The sequence below is a fragment of the Anopheles ziemanni genome, chromosome 2, assembly GCF_943734765.1.
Source record: "Anopheles ziemanni chromosome 2, idAnoZiCoDA_A2_x.2, whole genome shotgun sequence".
NCBI classification, from domain to species: Eukaryota; Metazoa; Arthropoda; class Insecta; order Diptera; family Culicidae; genus Anopheles; species Anopheles ziemanni.
The window spans coordinates 56,115,765-56,131,943 of record NC_080705.1 but is presented as its reverse complement, the minus strand read 5'-3'; the positions used below and the strand labels follow the sequence as shown (position 1 = coordinate 56,131,943).

The window sequence follows — 16,179 nt, the reverse complement described above, 5'->3', positions numbered from 1 at the left end:
TTATCGGACAATGGGCGGAAACAGAACTACTTCAATAGGGTACTTCGCTCAGACGGTCGTGCACATGCCAGATGGCTGCTGGTACATCGCTTCCACGGTGTGGGGGGTGCCGTGCCGCAGTAGAGGAAAACACGAAGCAGATCTGCAGAAATGGAACAATGAGGCATGTTTGTTATCACATTCAAAGTGCATGTGCTCCCGCTATCACTCGGAGTGTCTGTAGACTCATTGTATATGAGACGAATACCGAGCGATGACACGTTGACAACAGTGACATCCAGATGACGCCTTAACTTAATGGAGTCCTTAACCTAGGGAATCCTCTTATCATCTTTTCCCACGTGCTACCACATCACTGCGTCACAGAGGAAGCGAATGCATCGGGCTGCAGCATCGAGTTCGGACCAATAACCAATCGAACCAATGGCAACAAACCTTTTTGAAATGCTTATCGCCAAGATTCTCTGCTCTCGAGTACCCTCTTATCGGGTTAGATGCGGTGAATACTCTCCGTTTCCAGCACACTGAAAGGATTTCCTGTACCATTCAAATACGTATACATTTCTTAAACGCGTTATCTGAGGACAATCCGGGACTACGAATTGCTGTATCTTTAACGTCAAATTTTTGGAGGTCGATGCCGTAGATGATAGGCGATTGGCTTTGATCGATTGTTTGAGGGTTAAATGGCCCACGTGCTTATCTTCATTGGATTGTTTATATCAGCTGAACGAATGTAGGAGGCATGCTGGTGTAGGACTCATGTTATTGAAGAAGAACCGCTATACAGACACCAAATTTAACATTATACGCTTTCATTACTCAATTTTGATTTGATAATCACAAGAAAAACCTTATTTGCCGTCGCAAAAGAGTTCACTTTTTTGAATATCGGAATTATGATCTTCTCTAATGTTCGACTGGAGAGTGAAACATAGCTTCAAATTCAATCTGAGGCCAAATCAATCAGCTTTTCCTGTTTTGCCTCTCCTTGTCGCTTCCAATCAGTCAACAACAACAACAACAACATTCCTCGTGGTATTTGCATCTGTCCACTTATTAGCCGCTAGGCAATGTTCCACACGATTAGCTTCATTACGATTCAGCATGGTGAAGACACCATTATGTTTGTAGTAATGGTCGGGGGAAAACTGGCACACCTAACGACCGCAAGGTGTTAATTTATCCATGTTTGCCATTCATACGGATTTTGACGGTATACCGATGGATAATCAAAGAACTTTTCCCACCCAACCTACTCTACTACCTGTTCGTTTGCACTATCTACTAACACCTAGCGCCTAACAGATACTCAGTCTGTCTGGGCTTAATGCGCTCGTCATTGCGGTGTTATGTCGTCATTCGGTAAAGCCATTTCATTTAACATCGTTGAACCATGGAAGAAAATGTTGTATCATACAACAATTGCTTAATGATTGTATATCAATTCGTTCATTAATGGAGTTCAAATCGTTAAATGCATAAACCATACAATAAAGAAGATCTTCAGGAATCCGTTTTATCCAGTAACTCCCAATATGGTGAGGCTCCAGCCTAAGTGTTAGTTTTTTCATTAGAATCAACAGTAAGTAAACTTCATGGGCACACTTTTGGAATGGACTTCAACCAGTCAACCTCATAATAGGCCAATGCCAGTTTGTGTAGAAACATTTATTTTTCCTGCTTTCATACGCTTTTTAGTCGAAAATAAAATAGGATGGTCATATGCAAACAGAAAGGTGCTAACGAGTTTCTTGTTAGTGCTAAGAGTTTTGGCTCGTGGCATTTGCATTGCCGTCTCTTGTCGGATACGATAAGCGACGGACGAGTGCCTTGTCCTGCTCGATCAGACCACAGCCAGGACTGTTAGCCTGGGTAATCATTAATTCAGCCAAATTGCCATAGTCCATCATTCCTGCGTTTGCTTCGGGTCAATCCGTGACATGTGTTCGTTCACATTGACCTGCTTATGGCATTGAATCAGTCACATTCCGGGGGCCTTTTGGCAAGACTAGTAGCAAGATAACACCGTTGGCCGGGGCTGCCGGTCGGCAAGATGGAGGAGAGTTCGATGACGACAACCATACACTGATATTGATTTTATTCCGTCCCGCTACTCCGCGGACCACAGCGTAGGGACAGGAACGTAATTGAATTCGACCGGGGTGGTAGAGTTGAAATCGTTTAAATGTATCAAACGCCGGCTTTAGTGAAGTGGAGTCCGCCATTGCCGCCGGTAGGCTAGGAACACGTGCAAAGCACCCGTTCGTACTGTATTCCGACTCTTTTTGTTGGCACTATCCCGGTTTAATGGGATTAGATTGGAATCAATTTCCTATTGAGAACCACACTGTATACGAAAGTAGTCAATGCCTGTTGCACTTCATTTATTTTAGTACAAACACAAGGTTTCCAATTTCGATGTAATTTGCACTTCTGCTAGAATTGACATTACACGCAAATATGGTTGTTCGCTGAAGAAGAAGCTATGAAACAGGAAATTTCCATACTGCAGCTGGGCATTATAATGTACTCCATCAAATAGTGATAGGTCCGAAATACTGATAGAGCCTATCGGCCTTCATTGAAGATTTAACATTTTTCGATCGTTTTTGCTTCGAATTGTTTGCGTGTAAATTGGGCACTGATAACACTTTCATTAACGATCGCTGACATGTGAACCCTCGTCGTTTGGCATAATCTTCGAACAGTCCGTTTTGGTTTTTTCTACACTAATGTCCTCAGTTCGGTAATGCAGGAATAATAGCGGTTTTTATTTCGTCTAATGTACCTAAACCCGCGGAGGGCTTGACTTCCGAGCGGTTCTTACTTCCCGGTGTTGGGCAGATGGCATCAATCTGTCGATTGGCTCGATGGTAACGGCCTTACTTCTCGCTGAGCGATCCACCTCCGGTGAGGGTCAGCTTGATACTGCGGCAATTGCGCCTTACGACCCTCTGGTACGCGATGGAACATGTGCGATATGAAGAGGCTGATTCCAGGAGAGGAAATTGCTCTAGAGCGAAAACTTCTTCATTCACAACGGCGAACATTTTTTTTTGCGTGGTTAAATGTCCCGCCGGTGGAAGTATTCCGCATCTCCGACTGAATCTGTCCATCATCTCGGAGGAAACGGTAATTGACTAAGGTTGAATGAGTTATGCTGACCGATTAAATCTGTAGCATTTTTTTTTTTCTTTTTTGGCAGCGGTGCAAACGGTGGGCAATCTTGGTCCAAGTCGTGAGCATTTCTTATCATTTGAGCAGGCTTTTGTTGTTCAATTTAAATCGGAAGCATCTATTTCTTCTCCGTCTGGACAAGAGTGGCCATCCAGCATGAGACTGATATGAGGAGACGGATTTTTCTTTCTATTAAGACTCTCTTTTTTCCCATGGTTGGAGATTTTGGATTGGAATGTTGAGATTTATATGGAGGTTTGATGGTTAGCTTCCGTTTGAACGTGGATTTTTGATAGAAAATTTTTTAGAAGTGAAAAGACCAGAAGAAAATTAATTTAGAAATAAGAAATTTTAGCATTTTCTATGCCATCATATGGACAATGGAAAAGGATTTGATGAAGCGCCTAGCATAACGCTTCGCAAACAAAAGCAAAAGCATAATAAAAGAAATTGTCTGGCAATGGCACAAAAGCACATGGTAGCAGTACATGTTTGCTCGTTTGTGCATCAGTTCCCCCTTTCTTATACGTTCGTATGCCTTCTAAGAGGCTCAAGAATCCTTTCTTCATATTTCGCGACCAGTTTAAGATGGTGTGCTAGCGTAACTTTGTTCCAGGCGACCCTTCTCTGAATGCTGGTGTAAATTGTGTTGGTTATGATTTCCTGCTCATTATTATTATTATTATTTTGTAACCGGGTATATAATGGAAGGAATTATGCGATGGTGATCTTTATGTATATGACTTTTGTACATAAAACAATTTTTTAAATCAATTTTTAACAATTTTTTTATAATTTGTTTATCTACCATATTCTTTTTAGAAATGTTCAATTTTTATAAAAAACGTATTTCATGAAAAATTAAATCAGTGTATTTTTTTACAAATGTCTATTGACTAACAAAACTTCATAAAAGCAAACCCCCATTTACAACGTTTGCCTCGGCACACGAGAAGATGTGCCATGATTATAGCAGTCTATTCCAGGGGTCGGCAAAGTGCGGCCCGCGGGCCAAATCCGGCTCACCAAATGATTTTATCCGGCCCGTAAGAATATTTTAGTGCTTCATACAAAAAAACCCATCCCAATTTTTATCGGATTTGCCAGGTTTGTTTTCTTCCCAACAATGAAGATGAAAATTGTTTAACGAGGTGTTCCTGTTATATGTTTATCGATAACATTTTAAATACTTTATCTTTTCCCACTTTTTATGTAACATTGCTATTTAGAAAGTTCCTCTCTCCATTACAAAGGGTTTGAAAACATTAAAGCATCGTTTAAAGTATCCAGCCCGCGCCTTCTTCCTTTGAAGCCCTAACTGCGGCGGGTAATGCGGTAATAGCTGCTTCTTTTCCGCAGAAGTGGCTTTAAAAATCAGTGTCGATGCTCTTTTTCTAACACTGCATATCTTCAGGCATTTGCAAGCATATCGGAATACTCCCAAAGTTATGCAATTGATCGAACACTGGTACCGAGTGAACTGAGAAAAGACTGTAAAATTATCCAGTGTTCGATCCATTGCATACCATTGGGGGTATTCAAATATGCCTGCCAAATGTCTGAGAAAACGGTGTGCTAGAAAGAGTGCATTGCATCGCATGTCTATAGCTACGTTTGGCGAAAAGAGGCAGCTATTACCGCATTATCGGCCGCAGTTAGGGCTTCAATGGCACAGATTGTCATAATCATGAACTTTTCAATAAAAAGATATTTGGTCTGAAGTACAGGAAAACAGAATCTCCCATACAAATTGTATGGGCTACCTGGGTAAGTTGGTTGAACGTTTGCGTATGTAACACAGGTAAAGATTAACCAGGCGAAAAAGGTAGAAGCTTCCCTTGGAATCTAATACGATCTAAATTGTTATTTGATTTTATTTCAGTAAATTTGGCAGCACTGCCAGCTGTGAAGTGACATCTGTTTGTAAACAAAGTTCTAGAAGCACTGCTGTGTTTTACGCTCCCGATCGCAAAATTTGTTAAAAAATCGTTGAAAAATGACTCGCCACGCCAGAAATTGTACCGCAGGAGCAGTATATACGTACCACGAAAAGAAGAAAGATGCAGCGAATTCCGGTTTTGGAACGACATCACGCCGTATCGGTAAAGATTCGGTGAAAAGCTTCGACTGCTGTTCGCTTACTTTGCAGCCCTGTCGAAACCCGGTCATAACGTAAGTTCCCGACGCATAGCAGTATAGGCTTGTGGCAATAAACACGATTGTTCTTTCCATTGCAGTAAAGATGGCTTTCTCTTCGACAAGGAAGCTATTTTGACATACATCATTGCGAAGAAAAATGAATACACTCGCAAAATGAAGGAGTACGAGAAGCAGGTAAAACAGGACGAGGATGATCAGGCCGCCAAAGCTAACGCAGAAGAGCAGAAGAAACTACACAAGTTCATCTGTACCGAAAAGAACATTGTCAGTACTGCCACTGCAAGCACGATTGGTATGGACCACAGCGACATTCAACGAACGTTTGGGTCAGGCGTGAATTGTTTCTCTCATTCACTTTTTATGTTATTGCAGCCGAACAACCGAGCACCAGTGGAGCGATCTCTAACGTGTCGCTCGGCAAGCGAAAGGAACTTCCCAGCTTCTGGTTGCCTTCGCAAGCTCCGGCTGCAAAGGTATCCCGTATCGAGAAACCGGACAGTAAAGTGTACTGTCCCGTCTCGAATAAGCCGTTGAAAGCGAAGGATCTGATCGAGGTGAAGTTCACGCTGGTGAAGGATCCATCAGACAAAAAGTCACTGATAGCGAAGGAAAACCGATACATGTGCGCCGTGACACATGACATCCTGAACAACGCCGTGCCATGTGCGGTGTTGAAACCAACGTACGATCAATATCGACGATAACGTATATTGAATATACATTTGGTAATATATTTGTGTATTTATGTATCTTTCAGAGGAGATGTCGTCACTATGGAGTGTATCGAAAAGATCATTAAGAAGGACATGATACACCCTCTAACAAATGAAAAACTCACCGAAGCAGATATCATTCCCCTGCAACGGGTAATTTCCTAGCCCATCGCTTATAACATGCATTTTATTGATAGCGAATTATATTTTTCCCAACAGGGTGGAACGGGATTCGCCACCACGAACGAAAAATTGGAAGCAAAAGAGCAGAAACCATGTCTACAAGTTTAGCTAATACGTGTTTAATATAACCCAATTATTTTACCTGGAAAATTTAAATAAAATACTATGAATCAATCACTAGCAAACGATGAAGCAGTTTTAATTGTTGTGGACTTGTGGTAAAGAAATTTCTTACCTTAATCTTACCTTAAATTGAGAATGGAATTACTTATTGGTTGCCCGTTTTACGAGATATTCAATCCCACTCCAATAGAAAATTTAAATTAAAAACAGTTATGCTTGGCTAATGGAAAACTAAAGCCAATTTGAGGTCATCTGCATTAGCTTCCACGGAATTATATCATTCCGGTCAAGCACCCTTGCTGGGAACGGTCCAATCCGCCATCGTTGCCATTGGTCGTAAGGAGCACATGGCAATGAACAAATGATGCATCCTACGGTTTATAAGTGGCCGTAATGATAAGCGGCTGCATACTGGTCAATGCTGCAATGTAATTGTAGTACGATATCTATGTAGAATGCTAGTGGATTTGTATGTGAGTGTTTTTTTTTATCTAACCGTAACCTTCATTATTATGAGCACACGTGCAAGGGCTATTCAAACGATATGGCCTTGCGAGAACGTGTTCCGAGGGCGCTATCGAAGAATATTGGTGGGAAAGGGTTAGTGTATGCGTGCGCTAAAACTGCATCGCACGACGAGATGCAATTGTAGAGAGAAAATGAAAATGTTATCAAAACAGGAAGTAAATGTTTGCTATGACATGTTTACGGAAACCCGCTAAACGTAAAGCGTTTGCGGTTGTGGTGTTGCATGAGATTGTGGGCTATTTTGTGGTTACAAACTAAGTCATTCGAGGTCGGAATTAGATCTGATCACAATTGAAACATGAAGATAAATTTTTCAACATCTCGAACACCGGCTAATATTTTTGAGGAAACGTCAGTGTCTGTTTCTGTTTCCTACGATTCCCCATTTCATCCCGAGAGCTTGCTGGGATGCGCTATGGGTGTTTTTGAAGTTGAAGGCTGTCCCGTTGCACCTAATGCATGTCGAGATGACGTTGACGGTGATGACCGTGACTACCGAGCCAAGCCGCAGAGTAAGTGTGTGCGACCTTCGGCGATAGTTAACGTTTCATGGGGAACGGATAGGAGGAGTGCAGTGTGCCTACCATGCGCCATACTGGACAAGCGCGAGATCGACGACTACGACGGGTAGAGCTTGTTTGATTTGATAGTAGTCGTAGAAAGATGACTGGCATACATAAAAAAATTCAATGTACTACTAGTTGTCTAAGCTCGAGCAATTACAATTCAGCCTATTCACGATCGAGAGACTGAGGCGTTATAGACTCTATCAGTTGATAACGTTTGAAAAATTCTAGTAAGCCCTTAACGGGCAGGCATGACCAAGCTGTTCGTTGCGCCAAGAAGAAGACAATAATGTTATTAGTACTACTTTGAAATTTTTAAAAACTCAACAACACTCTTACAATACGTAAAATGTGCTACAAAGCATAAGCTATGGAAAGTGTTAGTTCCTTTCCTCAGAATGTGTTTCTATTACATGGCAAAGAAAACGTCGCGTTATTTTATAATTTAAAACCCGACTGCCACGTGCAACTGTTCCGTATCTCGTGAACGTGCTGTTGTTGTGTTGATGATCGGTTTACGTTAAAAACCTTCTCAACAATATGTATACATATTTCTGCTATTCCGACTATTTTTCTCATTCCGACCTGATGTGGCTTTGGATTGACGCTTCGTGCATATATCTCGCTAGTTTTATTTTACTATTTAGAATTACCTCTATAGTCCATGATAATTGAATGGATCAATAATTTTCCCTTGCCTGTGGGTGTTTAGTGAAATCCGCCTGGTTAGACTCATTGAACCCCACACTCCCAGCGTGATCGTAACGAACACACAGATAGAGAGGCTGGTTCTCGAGTGCAGTTTGCCGTTGATAGTGTTTCTCTAGGGCTGGTCCGTTGGCTTAGGACTGATAAAAGCGGCAGTTTAGTTTCCGCGCGAAACTCGCTTCGTTGGCCGTGTTTTGATGTCGGTTGATTGCCTCGTCGTCGGTCGCGGGCTGTGGACACCACAATACCACTGATCGTGTACGCGGATGTGGGTGCCGTTTCTGTCGTCATCCGATGTCACCTGATGGCGCTAAATAATCCGACTACGATGGGCCGTTTTCTATCTATCCGGTAAAGGGTGAAAATTGCAATAAGTGCTGCGTTGGTGAAAAGCTCGAAACGTCGAGGCGTGTGTTGTGCGCTTGACATTAACCTACAAATCCGACCACCTTCTCGCGTGACACGCATGTCGCGGCACCTTGGCATTCGGTAAACTTGAACTTGAAACTCTGCACATTCCATTGCAGAGATGTGGCGTTCCCTGTATGAATGGATGCAAACTGCTGACGATAACAAGCGGTTTAGAATTACTAACTGACCAACTGTGGCTCGGTTTTATTGGCGTGTAAAGTGAAACGACATAAACAATAAATGTATAAAATAAAAAAACGGCTATGATTAGAAAGGAACTACTCGACACACCTTTTTCAGTTCTAGAGTTCGCTTCATCGTTGATTAGTCGCATAAATAATAAGTGACGCAGTTTCACTAGAATCGCGAGATAGAGTATGTTTTTTTGCTAAGATTTTTTTTCCAACGTTCAATTATACAAAATATGAAGAAATAGTTATAAGTTGGTGTAAAAAAAGTAAAAGTTGGTGAAGAAAAGTGTACGCCCATCCAATGGGTTGAGTGGATTTGCAAAACAGCCTGTCGATTATCGACTAGCAACGGTTATCTCATGATAAATAGGCTGAAAGAAAAACAGCATTATTTTTCCAACTTGTCTTGTGTCCGTAGTGCAAGAAAAAGTTTGTTTTTGTTTGGAATGTTTCTCATCTCGTAGTCTCGTGTGAAGTGAAATGAATTGTTTTCAACGAATTCACCGTTGGATGGTGAAATGAATAATAATTTCAGGTTAACTACCATCCTTTGCGTGATAAATTTTGCATCGACAAAACCTAACAGCAGTGGAAGATTAAGCTTGTTTCCCCATCGAGCGAGAGGTGACACGCAATTATTCTACAGGAGCTGCAGAGTAAACGCTCGTCGTGTTGTTACATCAAGCGACAATTCGTTGTGACTCAGAAGTTGGTGTTTTCGTTAGTAGGGATGAAATTATTCAACAAAACAACTTTCAACAATTTGATTCGATAGTAAGAATCAGAAAAAGCATTTCAACCTATTCTACGGCCCTTATAGGTAAGTGTGTCCAGCATCTCGTAACGAACTTTGTCAGCCACGACTAACTAAAGGTTCTCATGACGTACGAACACGATACACCGTGTTATGCAATGGCGTTCTGATTTACAAACGGGGCTACGAGACGCTGCGTACGATGGTCTATTAATGGTGCAGCCCGCATTCGATCGTTGGTTTATCCGTGCGAGCTTTTGGAGAGGAACTCATCGTTCCCTTCCTACGGTCCACGCGGAAGGATCGCGCCAGTTAGCAGCGGCTGGCCCGATTTGCATGGAAAATTATTTAATCATCCCCGACGGGGTGATCAATTCCGGTTTCATGAATATTAACTCAGTTTGCATCATCACCCAGCTGGGATTTACATTTTTAGTGCATTTCCTCGCGGACAGTTGAGCTTTGTGGTTGTTGTTTGTTTTGTTCTATAAAAGAATGTTATAAGTAAAATTTCTTCAGGGTCTATGAGACGAGAAATGCAAAAGTGCTTTAACGTGAATGTTTGAAACAGGGGGGAAAAAGTACTACAATAAGCTAGTGTTATGCTTAAAGAATCTTTTGGCTAGATTCTTTCATATGATTTTTTTACCTTCGAATCTTCAAACCTTAATGAATCGTCATGAATCTTTCATGGATCTGTCATAAATCTCCACGATTCCTCCATAGGCTTGGATCATGCGACCAAAAATGGGAAACCCTTAACCCATTTTAAGCTCATCACTTTTCATCAGTTCCATGTTTCTTTGGAATTCATGAATCTCTCATCGAAAGATTCATGAATGTCTAAACCGCAAAGAATCATTCAGAATCATGAATCTGAATCTGAATTTTACAATTCTATAACAAACGTGTTCTTAACTTCTCTTCTGTTAATATTAAGCCATTTTGAATTTGAATTAAATTGGGTTTATCATAAACGGAAACTTTTTTTTTAAATGAAAATAAAATAAATTGATTCTCGCTAAAATTGTACGATTTTTAAACACAAATTGCCTATTGATTGAAGAGAATAATAAATTTTGTCCACTTTCCAGCTTGGTTAGTGCAAAGCTGCCACGTAGGAATATTTTTTTCAAGCACTTGGAGAGTGCAACAAACACACTTTTACAGCAAAAAGTCACAAAAGAGGAACAGAGAAAAACAGATAGAGAGAGAGTGAGCGAGAAAAAGAGGAACACCGATGAAGTGTAAAGCCCATAAAACTTATTACACAATCGCCCGCAATGGAATCAAATCAATTAGTCCACAAATATGGGTCTGTGTGGTAGCGGTGCCATTAGAACAGTTAGTAGTGTTAGAGAATGAGGAAATAGTAGTGGTGATGTTAGTAGCAGAAGTAGTAGCTCCTCTACAAGTAGTCGTGGTCGTTGTTTTCCTACGATTCATCAACAAGTTGCCTCCAGTATTCGCACCGCGCAAAAAGATGTTCGCGTGCGGCGTATTATCAGTGCCCCTGGGCGAAGGACGCTAGTTGGCGGCAGGCTTCGGCTTCTTATTCGCTCGAGTGCGCCATTCGTTGTTGTTCTTTGCATCGCGGGGAGTACATTTCCAGCGCCGATGGAGACGCCCGGTCGGTGGAACGGAATGCACGGCAGGTGAAGCGAGCGCATGGCAGGCAGGCGTTACGCGTTACTCGCTTATTTGATTTCGCCTGGCTGGAAGTGCATCTGGTATGCTGTAATGCAGTTCTCGCGAGCTTCGTGGCGCGGTTGTGTGTGCGTGTTTGCTTGCTTTTTTTCCCTATCTAGTTATCGGATTCCTGTCCGCTGCTCATAAAAGTGTGGCGAATTGTTTGTATACAAACAAATGCAAACTGTAAACAAAGCGTGCGCGCCTCCCTCTCGCTGATCCACCCATCGCTTAACCCTCACCTACCTTACAGTTTCTCGCACAAAACGATCACGTAATAGTGGACGTTTTGCGGTCGTCGTCGTTGTTGTTGTGGTTGTTGTCATAAAATCGTCCAGTAACGATGATACCTATAAATCATCTAACCGCACATACCAACACACACTGCACAACGGAATGTTTCCGGGACTAATGCACCGTTGCACTTTGAAGACCTCCCGCTTTGGGCACTAGTATGTACAGTTTATTAAAACGCCCCGAACGGTGTAGTGAACGTCGGGACCTTAACTTTGAACTTGTCCCCGAAAGGCCACGGTCAGTGGCCGTATGGGAGGGCGGTTTAGTTTGGGTAGATCGCGTAAATGCAGATCGTTAAGTTTGATCATACAGGAGTTATAGTGTTTGTTACAAGTATTTTCAATTTGAAAAGCATATTTATATTCGATTATCTCCGAGTGTATGTATTGAGCCAATTATTCGTGGGAAAAACAGGAGGCGAAAAAAATACAAGTTTTTGTTTTATTATTTCCAACACTCGTAGTGCATAATTGAAAGGAATCACGACATTCGGGAATGTTTGAACGAGTCAAAAGAGAACTGTTTATAAAATTGGATTGTCGATTATTTTAATGGAATGAACAATAAGAAAAATTGTACATTTTGTAGTTTAACACCGTAATATTTCCCGGTCATTAGGATCTAAGATAAAATGAACACATTTCGATCATTTGTCGGTTCTATCTTGTAAATAATGTTAATTAGAATGCTTGATGTATGTTGATGTTCTGAATTGAAGTTTGTTATTTTAGATAAGAAGTTATTATTTGAAAACAGAATGACACACACAAAAAAATAAATGAGAAAAATTATTGATACAATGTTAGGTTTCCTGTCCAACTAGAAACTATGCTTAAAGCGTTATTCTGTACCATTACTTTTCGTATGTTTTACAATGCATTATAAAGCAGCTGCTACAAGCCAACTGAAATGGAAAAATTGCATTCTATGAACAATCTCACACCATTTTCCAGCACCTGATGCTTTTCTATTCGTATCAGTTCGAGTCAAGTCAAGAAAGTCGATCGTCTTTGTAACACGACCGAATGCACCTGTTGAGCCAATTATTCGTGTAACAAACATGAAGACGAAAAAGTCACAAGTTTTTTTTCCATTCTCGTCAGCAATTACTGGTGGTAGTTACAGTTGTGAAGGGACCAATATACATTTTCAAACAGACAGTTACCCTAACATCGGGTACATCGTTAGCATCGCAATAGTGAACTAGTAGGTTCATTATTTACATCCTTCATTCTGTTTCTTTAGTTCAGCAGCATTCAGTAATAATTTGCTGGCTTTCCCAAACTCCATGGAGAGGTCGTTCGAGAGGAAAACAAATAAATTAACATCCTCCAGTGGGCACGGTGGAAACAGAGGGAACATGATTCCTGCGTACAGTTTTGTGCCAAAGGATGCCGAGGGTAACGGAATCCTTACGGAGCGTGTTATGTAACTTTTTTTCTACCTTCTGTTTCAGAAGGGTGAAACTGGAGCTACCTGTTGTAGTCGGTCTGCTCCTCAATTCCATCCCTCGGAAAGGCAGGCTCCCGGTGGGAACTGTGAAAAACTTCCAGCGGGAAAAGAACTACAATAAAGCAGTGGGACGTTTCTTCATCCGTCCCCTCCTCCCTCCCTCCTTCACGGGCTGCCTGACAAGAAAAGGTTTGAATTGTAGCGAAACTGGAATGAATGCAATCCTGTTCGTGATCGATTTACAGAAAAAAAAACCTGAACAGCTGTTTGTAAGATTTTATCCCTTTCGTCTATTCTGTTTTGGAGGAAAGTGCCTGTTTTTGACAAATATTTGACATGCTATTCAATGATACCAATCTGGGGTTCTATTCACAATAAATGTGTTATTATTTAAATTTTGGATTGTTTCAAACCAATCGGTAAAAGTATTCTTCCATACACATTTGTATTCCATCTACAACAGAGAGTTGCTAAAAATAACCAAATATTGTCTTTAAACTATTCCATTTGTTTCGTGACATGTAAAATGTGCTTGAAAATACATTAAAATATATTGATATAACTTAATTTGTTTTATTATTCTTATTGGCTACGACAAACATTTTTTCAGAGATGGTTCATCAATTATATTGGACATCGCAATACCGTTCACCATTGTGAGATAATTGAAACGAAAAATAATCTTTGGTGTCAATCCCGTAATTCCTAATTAGTACTCCTGAAGTAGCAGTTCCGGTTGCTGCAATGGGTGGAAAATAGGTAAGACGTAATTTCTGGCCGAAACCTGAAACCCTGTCGCACCTATCGAATGTAGTTAACCTACCGCGTTGTATTGTATGTTTTTTTATTTCCCTATCGCTTCTCGATGCTGACGTATACATTTTGATTTATCTAGAAAGACATTAGTCCCTACGACGACGCGGCGTGTCTTGAAATTTAGTTGATTCATTTACCATACTCTCTGGTCCAGTGAACTGGTATTTACTTTTAGGAAGGGGGTTTCCATTTTGTATTAATTTTAATGGTTGATTTCGCGGGCCACACCTATGTCTCGGTCGTCATTAGAAAACAATATCAAGCGTCTTCTCCGTCATCCGTCGGTTTAACGACCGGTCAGCGAGATTTCCACACGACGGATTAGCATCAGTTCGCTCTGCTTCTCCCGGTTCCGGACATCCATTAAACATCACCGACTCGGTCAGAATCGGCTCGCATTTCCTAATCGGAATTGCCAAACGGTAGTCCGATGTTGTTCGAAGTCGCGTTTCGGTTGATTTTAATTCCAAAATAATGGTCAACGAAGTCGACAGCGTAAGACTTGGGAGGGGTTGGTAATCGCCATTCCGGCAGTTCCAGCCCAAGTGGTACGAGCGAGGGTAGTCTGGGCCGGGACGGCGTTAATCGTATCAGCATCGGTAGGGTCATCGTTGATGTTGCGATCAAACAGATTAAATTGTTTGTTTTACATCGAGATGGGTATGACGAATATTTGCGCGTTAACAGAATACCCTTTAAACCCATGCCCGATTCATATTGATGGTTGTTACAATTTTTCTTTTTATAGACGTGTTTATTCAGTCTTTAATCAGTTTATTTGCTAAAAATTCAGCAAAAAATTGCTTATTATTGTTCGCCCTTCTTGTAGCCCAATTGATGCTCTCATTAGTTTAAAATTAGCAGCCACTATCATCTATGATTAAATAATATTATCTTCAGGTAAACCATTTTTGTTTTTGCAATGATTGTCATTTTCAACAGAAGTGTCAAATTAAAAGGTATTGCAATAAAAGATTGCATTCGCAGCATCGGGTTTACTTATCTTTTATTGTTTAGTTATGCAATACGCATTTGCACAGGTTCTAGAAATATTTAAAATTAATATTTTCTATCAGTGATATAAATAAAAATATAATTTAGTGTGTACTGAATGCTTGAGTTCAACTTGATTCTATTGGGTCGCAAAAAATTTTAATTTTCTTTTATAATTAATTTTTCAAACTAACTGTTCATAAATTATACATCCCTCCTATTATCACAACCAACACAACAAAAGCTTATTGGACAGTGTTCCATGCAACAGAATGTTCAATTGTTAAATTTATCGATGTTCGTTCGTTCGTTACATTTTCAATTGTAAACCTATTGCTCAACTTTGTTCCAGCTCCTGTGGCAGTTTTGTTTTTCGATTAAAAATACATACAAAGCCACAAACACACACACACACACAAGTACACCAGTGACGAATCCCTATAATCTTGCAACCGACATTCAGCTGTCAATTGCAATGTCTCGCATTCCTCCCACGATTCATCCGTAGTTTCCCACCGGTGTCCCGAATGAGTCCTTAGGAGTAAGCGCCAGCAGAGGGACGGATTTCAGGGAGGAGGCACAAAAAGAACTCGAAAGCAGGTAAGGCCAGGCGGGAAAAAACAGATCTAGAGGAAAGGCGCTTGTGGTGCAGATTATTACATCACTCTACCGTTCATCATCATCCTCAGCGGCATCCCGCCGGTCAAATCAGTAGGCTTGATCCGGTTTGGTGACCGGTTGCGTAAGCGTTACTTCGAAACATGAGAGCAATTCTCTGCAGTCGGCCAGCAACACGAGTAAACGTGGTAGGATTTCCTTTTCCACTAGTTACAGTGGCTGCTCAGTCCCTGTATCCTAGCCCGAGAAGGTCCTGCCCCTTTTTGAGCCGCTTGCTGTGCTACCTGTTGCTCGTGTCAATGTGCTGTAATCGAACCGCAGACATTTCCTCCGCAGCACAGACTGGTGCCGAAGCGGAAAAGCTTTGCCCCTCTTTCTACAAACAGTTCGTTTGAACATGCGCCTGAGAGTCGATAAGACTTTGCCTTTTATTTCCTTCCTAGTAGTTTCTTTTCCTAGTCAAAACGTGGAACGTTTGCTATTCATTTGGTTTTCCTGTCCTGTTTTATATTTCTACCTCTTCTCCCATACTTGAAAGAATAAGCAATTTATTCAACTTAAGTCAAAGGCATTAAACATGTGGAATGATCAACGATCTTCAATGATTAAACATGAGCGATGATCGAAGATCAAGAATCCTGTATCGTAAACCCAATTTTATTTATTTGTTGTTTTGCCTTAATATAATACAGTAGCGAGAAAAATGTAAGAGAAATAAAAAATTCTTCTATTTGCCTTTATTTTTAAGCATTGATTTTCAGATAAACCGAATAATTGTATTAGATTTTAGTCTAGCA

At 40.9% G+C, this 16,179-nt stretch overlaps 1 protein-coding gene across 1 annotated transcript; it reads left to right on the top strand.

Moving 5' to 3' along the window:
* Nucleotides 1-5,125: 5,125 nt before the first annotated feature.
* On the top strand, nucleotides 5,126-6,344 carry LOC131294935 (nitric oxide synthase-interacting protein homolog). Its single transcript, XM_058322990.1, has 5 exons — nucleotides 5,126-5,352; nucleotides 5,418-5,632; nucleotides 5,713-6,022; nucleotides 6,098-6,206; nucleotides 6,273-6,344. Exons 1-5 carry the CDS (start codon nucleotides 5,177-5,179, stop codon nucleotides 6,342-6,344), a joined length of 882 nt encoding a protein of 293 aa, XP_058178973.1. The 5' UTR covers nucleotides 5,126-5,176.
* The last annotated feature ends 9,835 nt before the right edge of the window (nucleotides 6,345-16,179 follow it).

Bases quoted from the DNA above. Each gene is read 5' to 3' on its own strand.
- LOC131294935 (XM_058322990.1), top strand. From the start codon at position 5,177: ATGACTCGCCACGCCAGAAATTGTACCGCAGGAGCAGTATATACGTAC. The intron at 5,353-5,417 runs GTAAGTTCCCGA...TTTCCATTGCAG, and splicing joins TGTCGAAACCCGGTCATAAC to TAAAGATGGCTTTCTCTTCG. The intron at 6,023-6,097 runs GTACGATCAATA...TGTATCTTTCAG, and splicing joins TGTGCGGTGTTGAAACCAAC to AGGAGATGTCGTCACTATGG.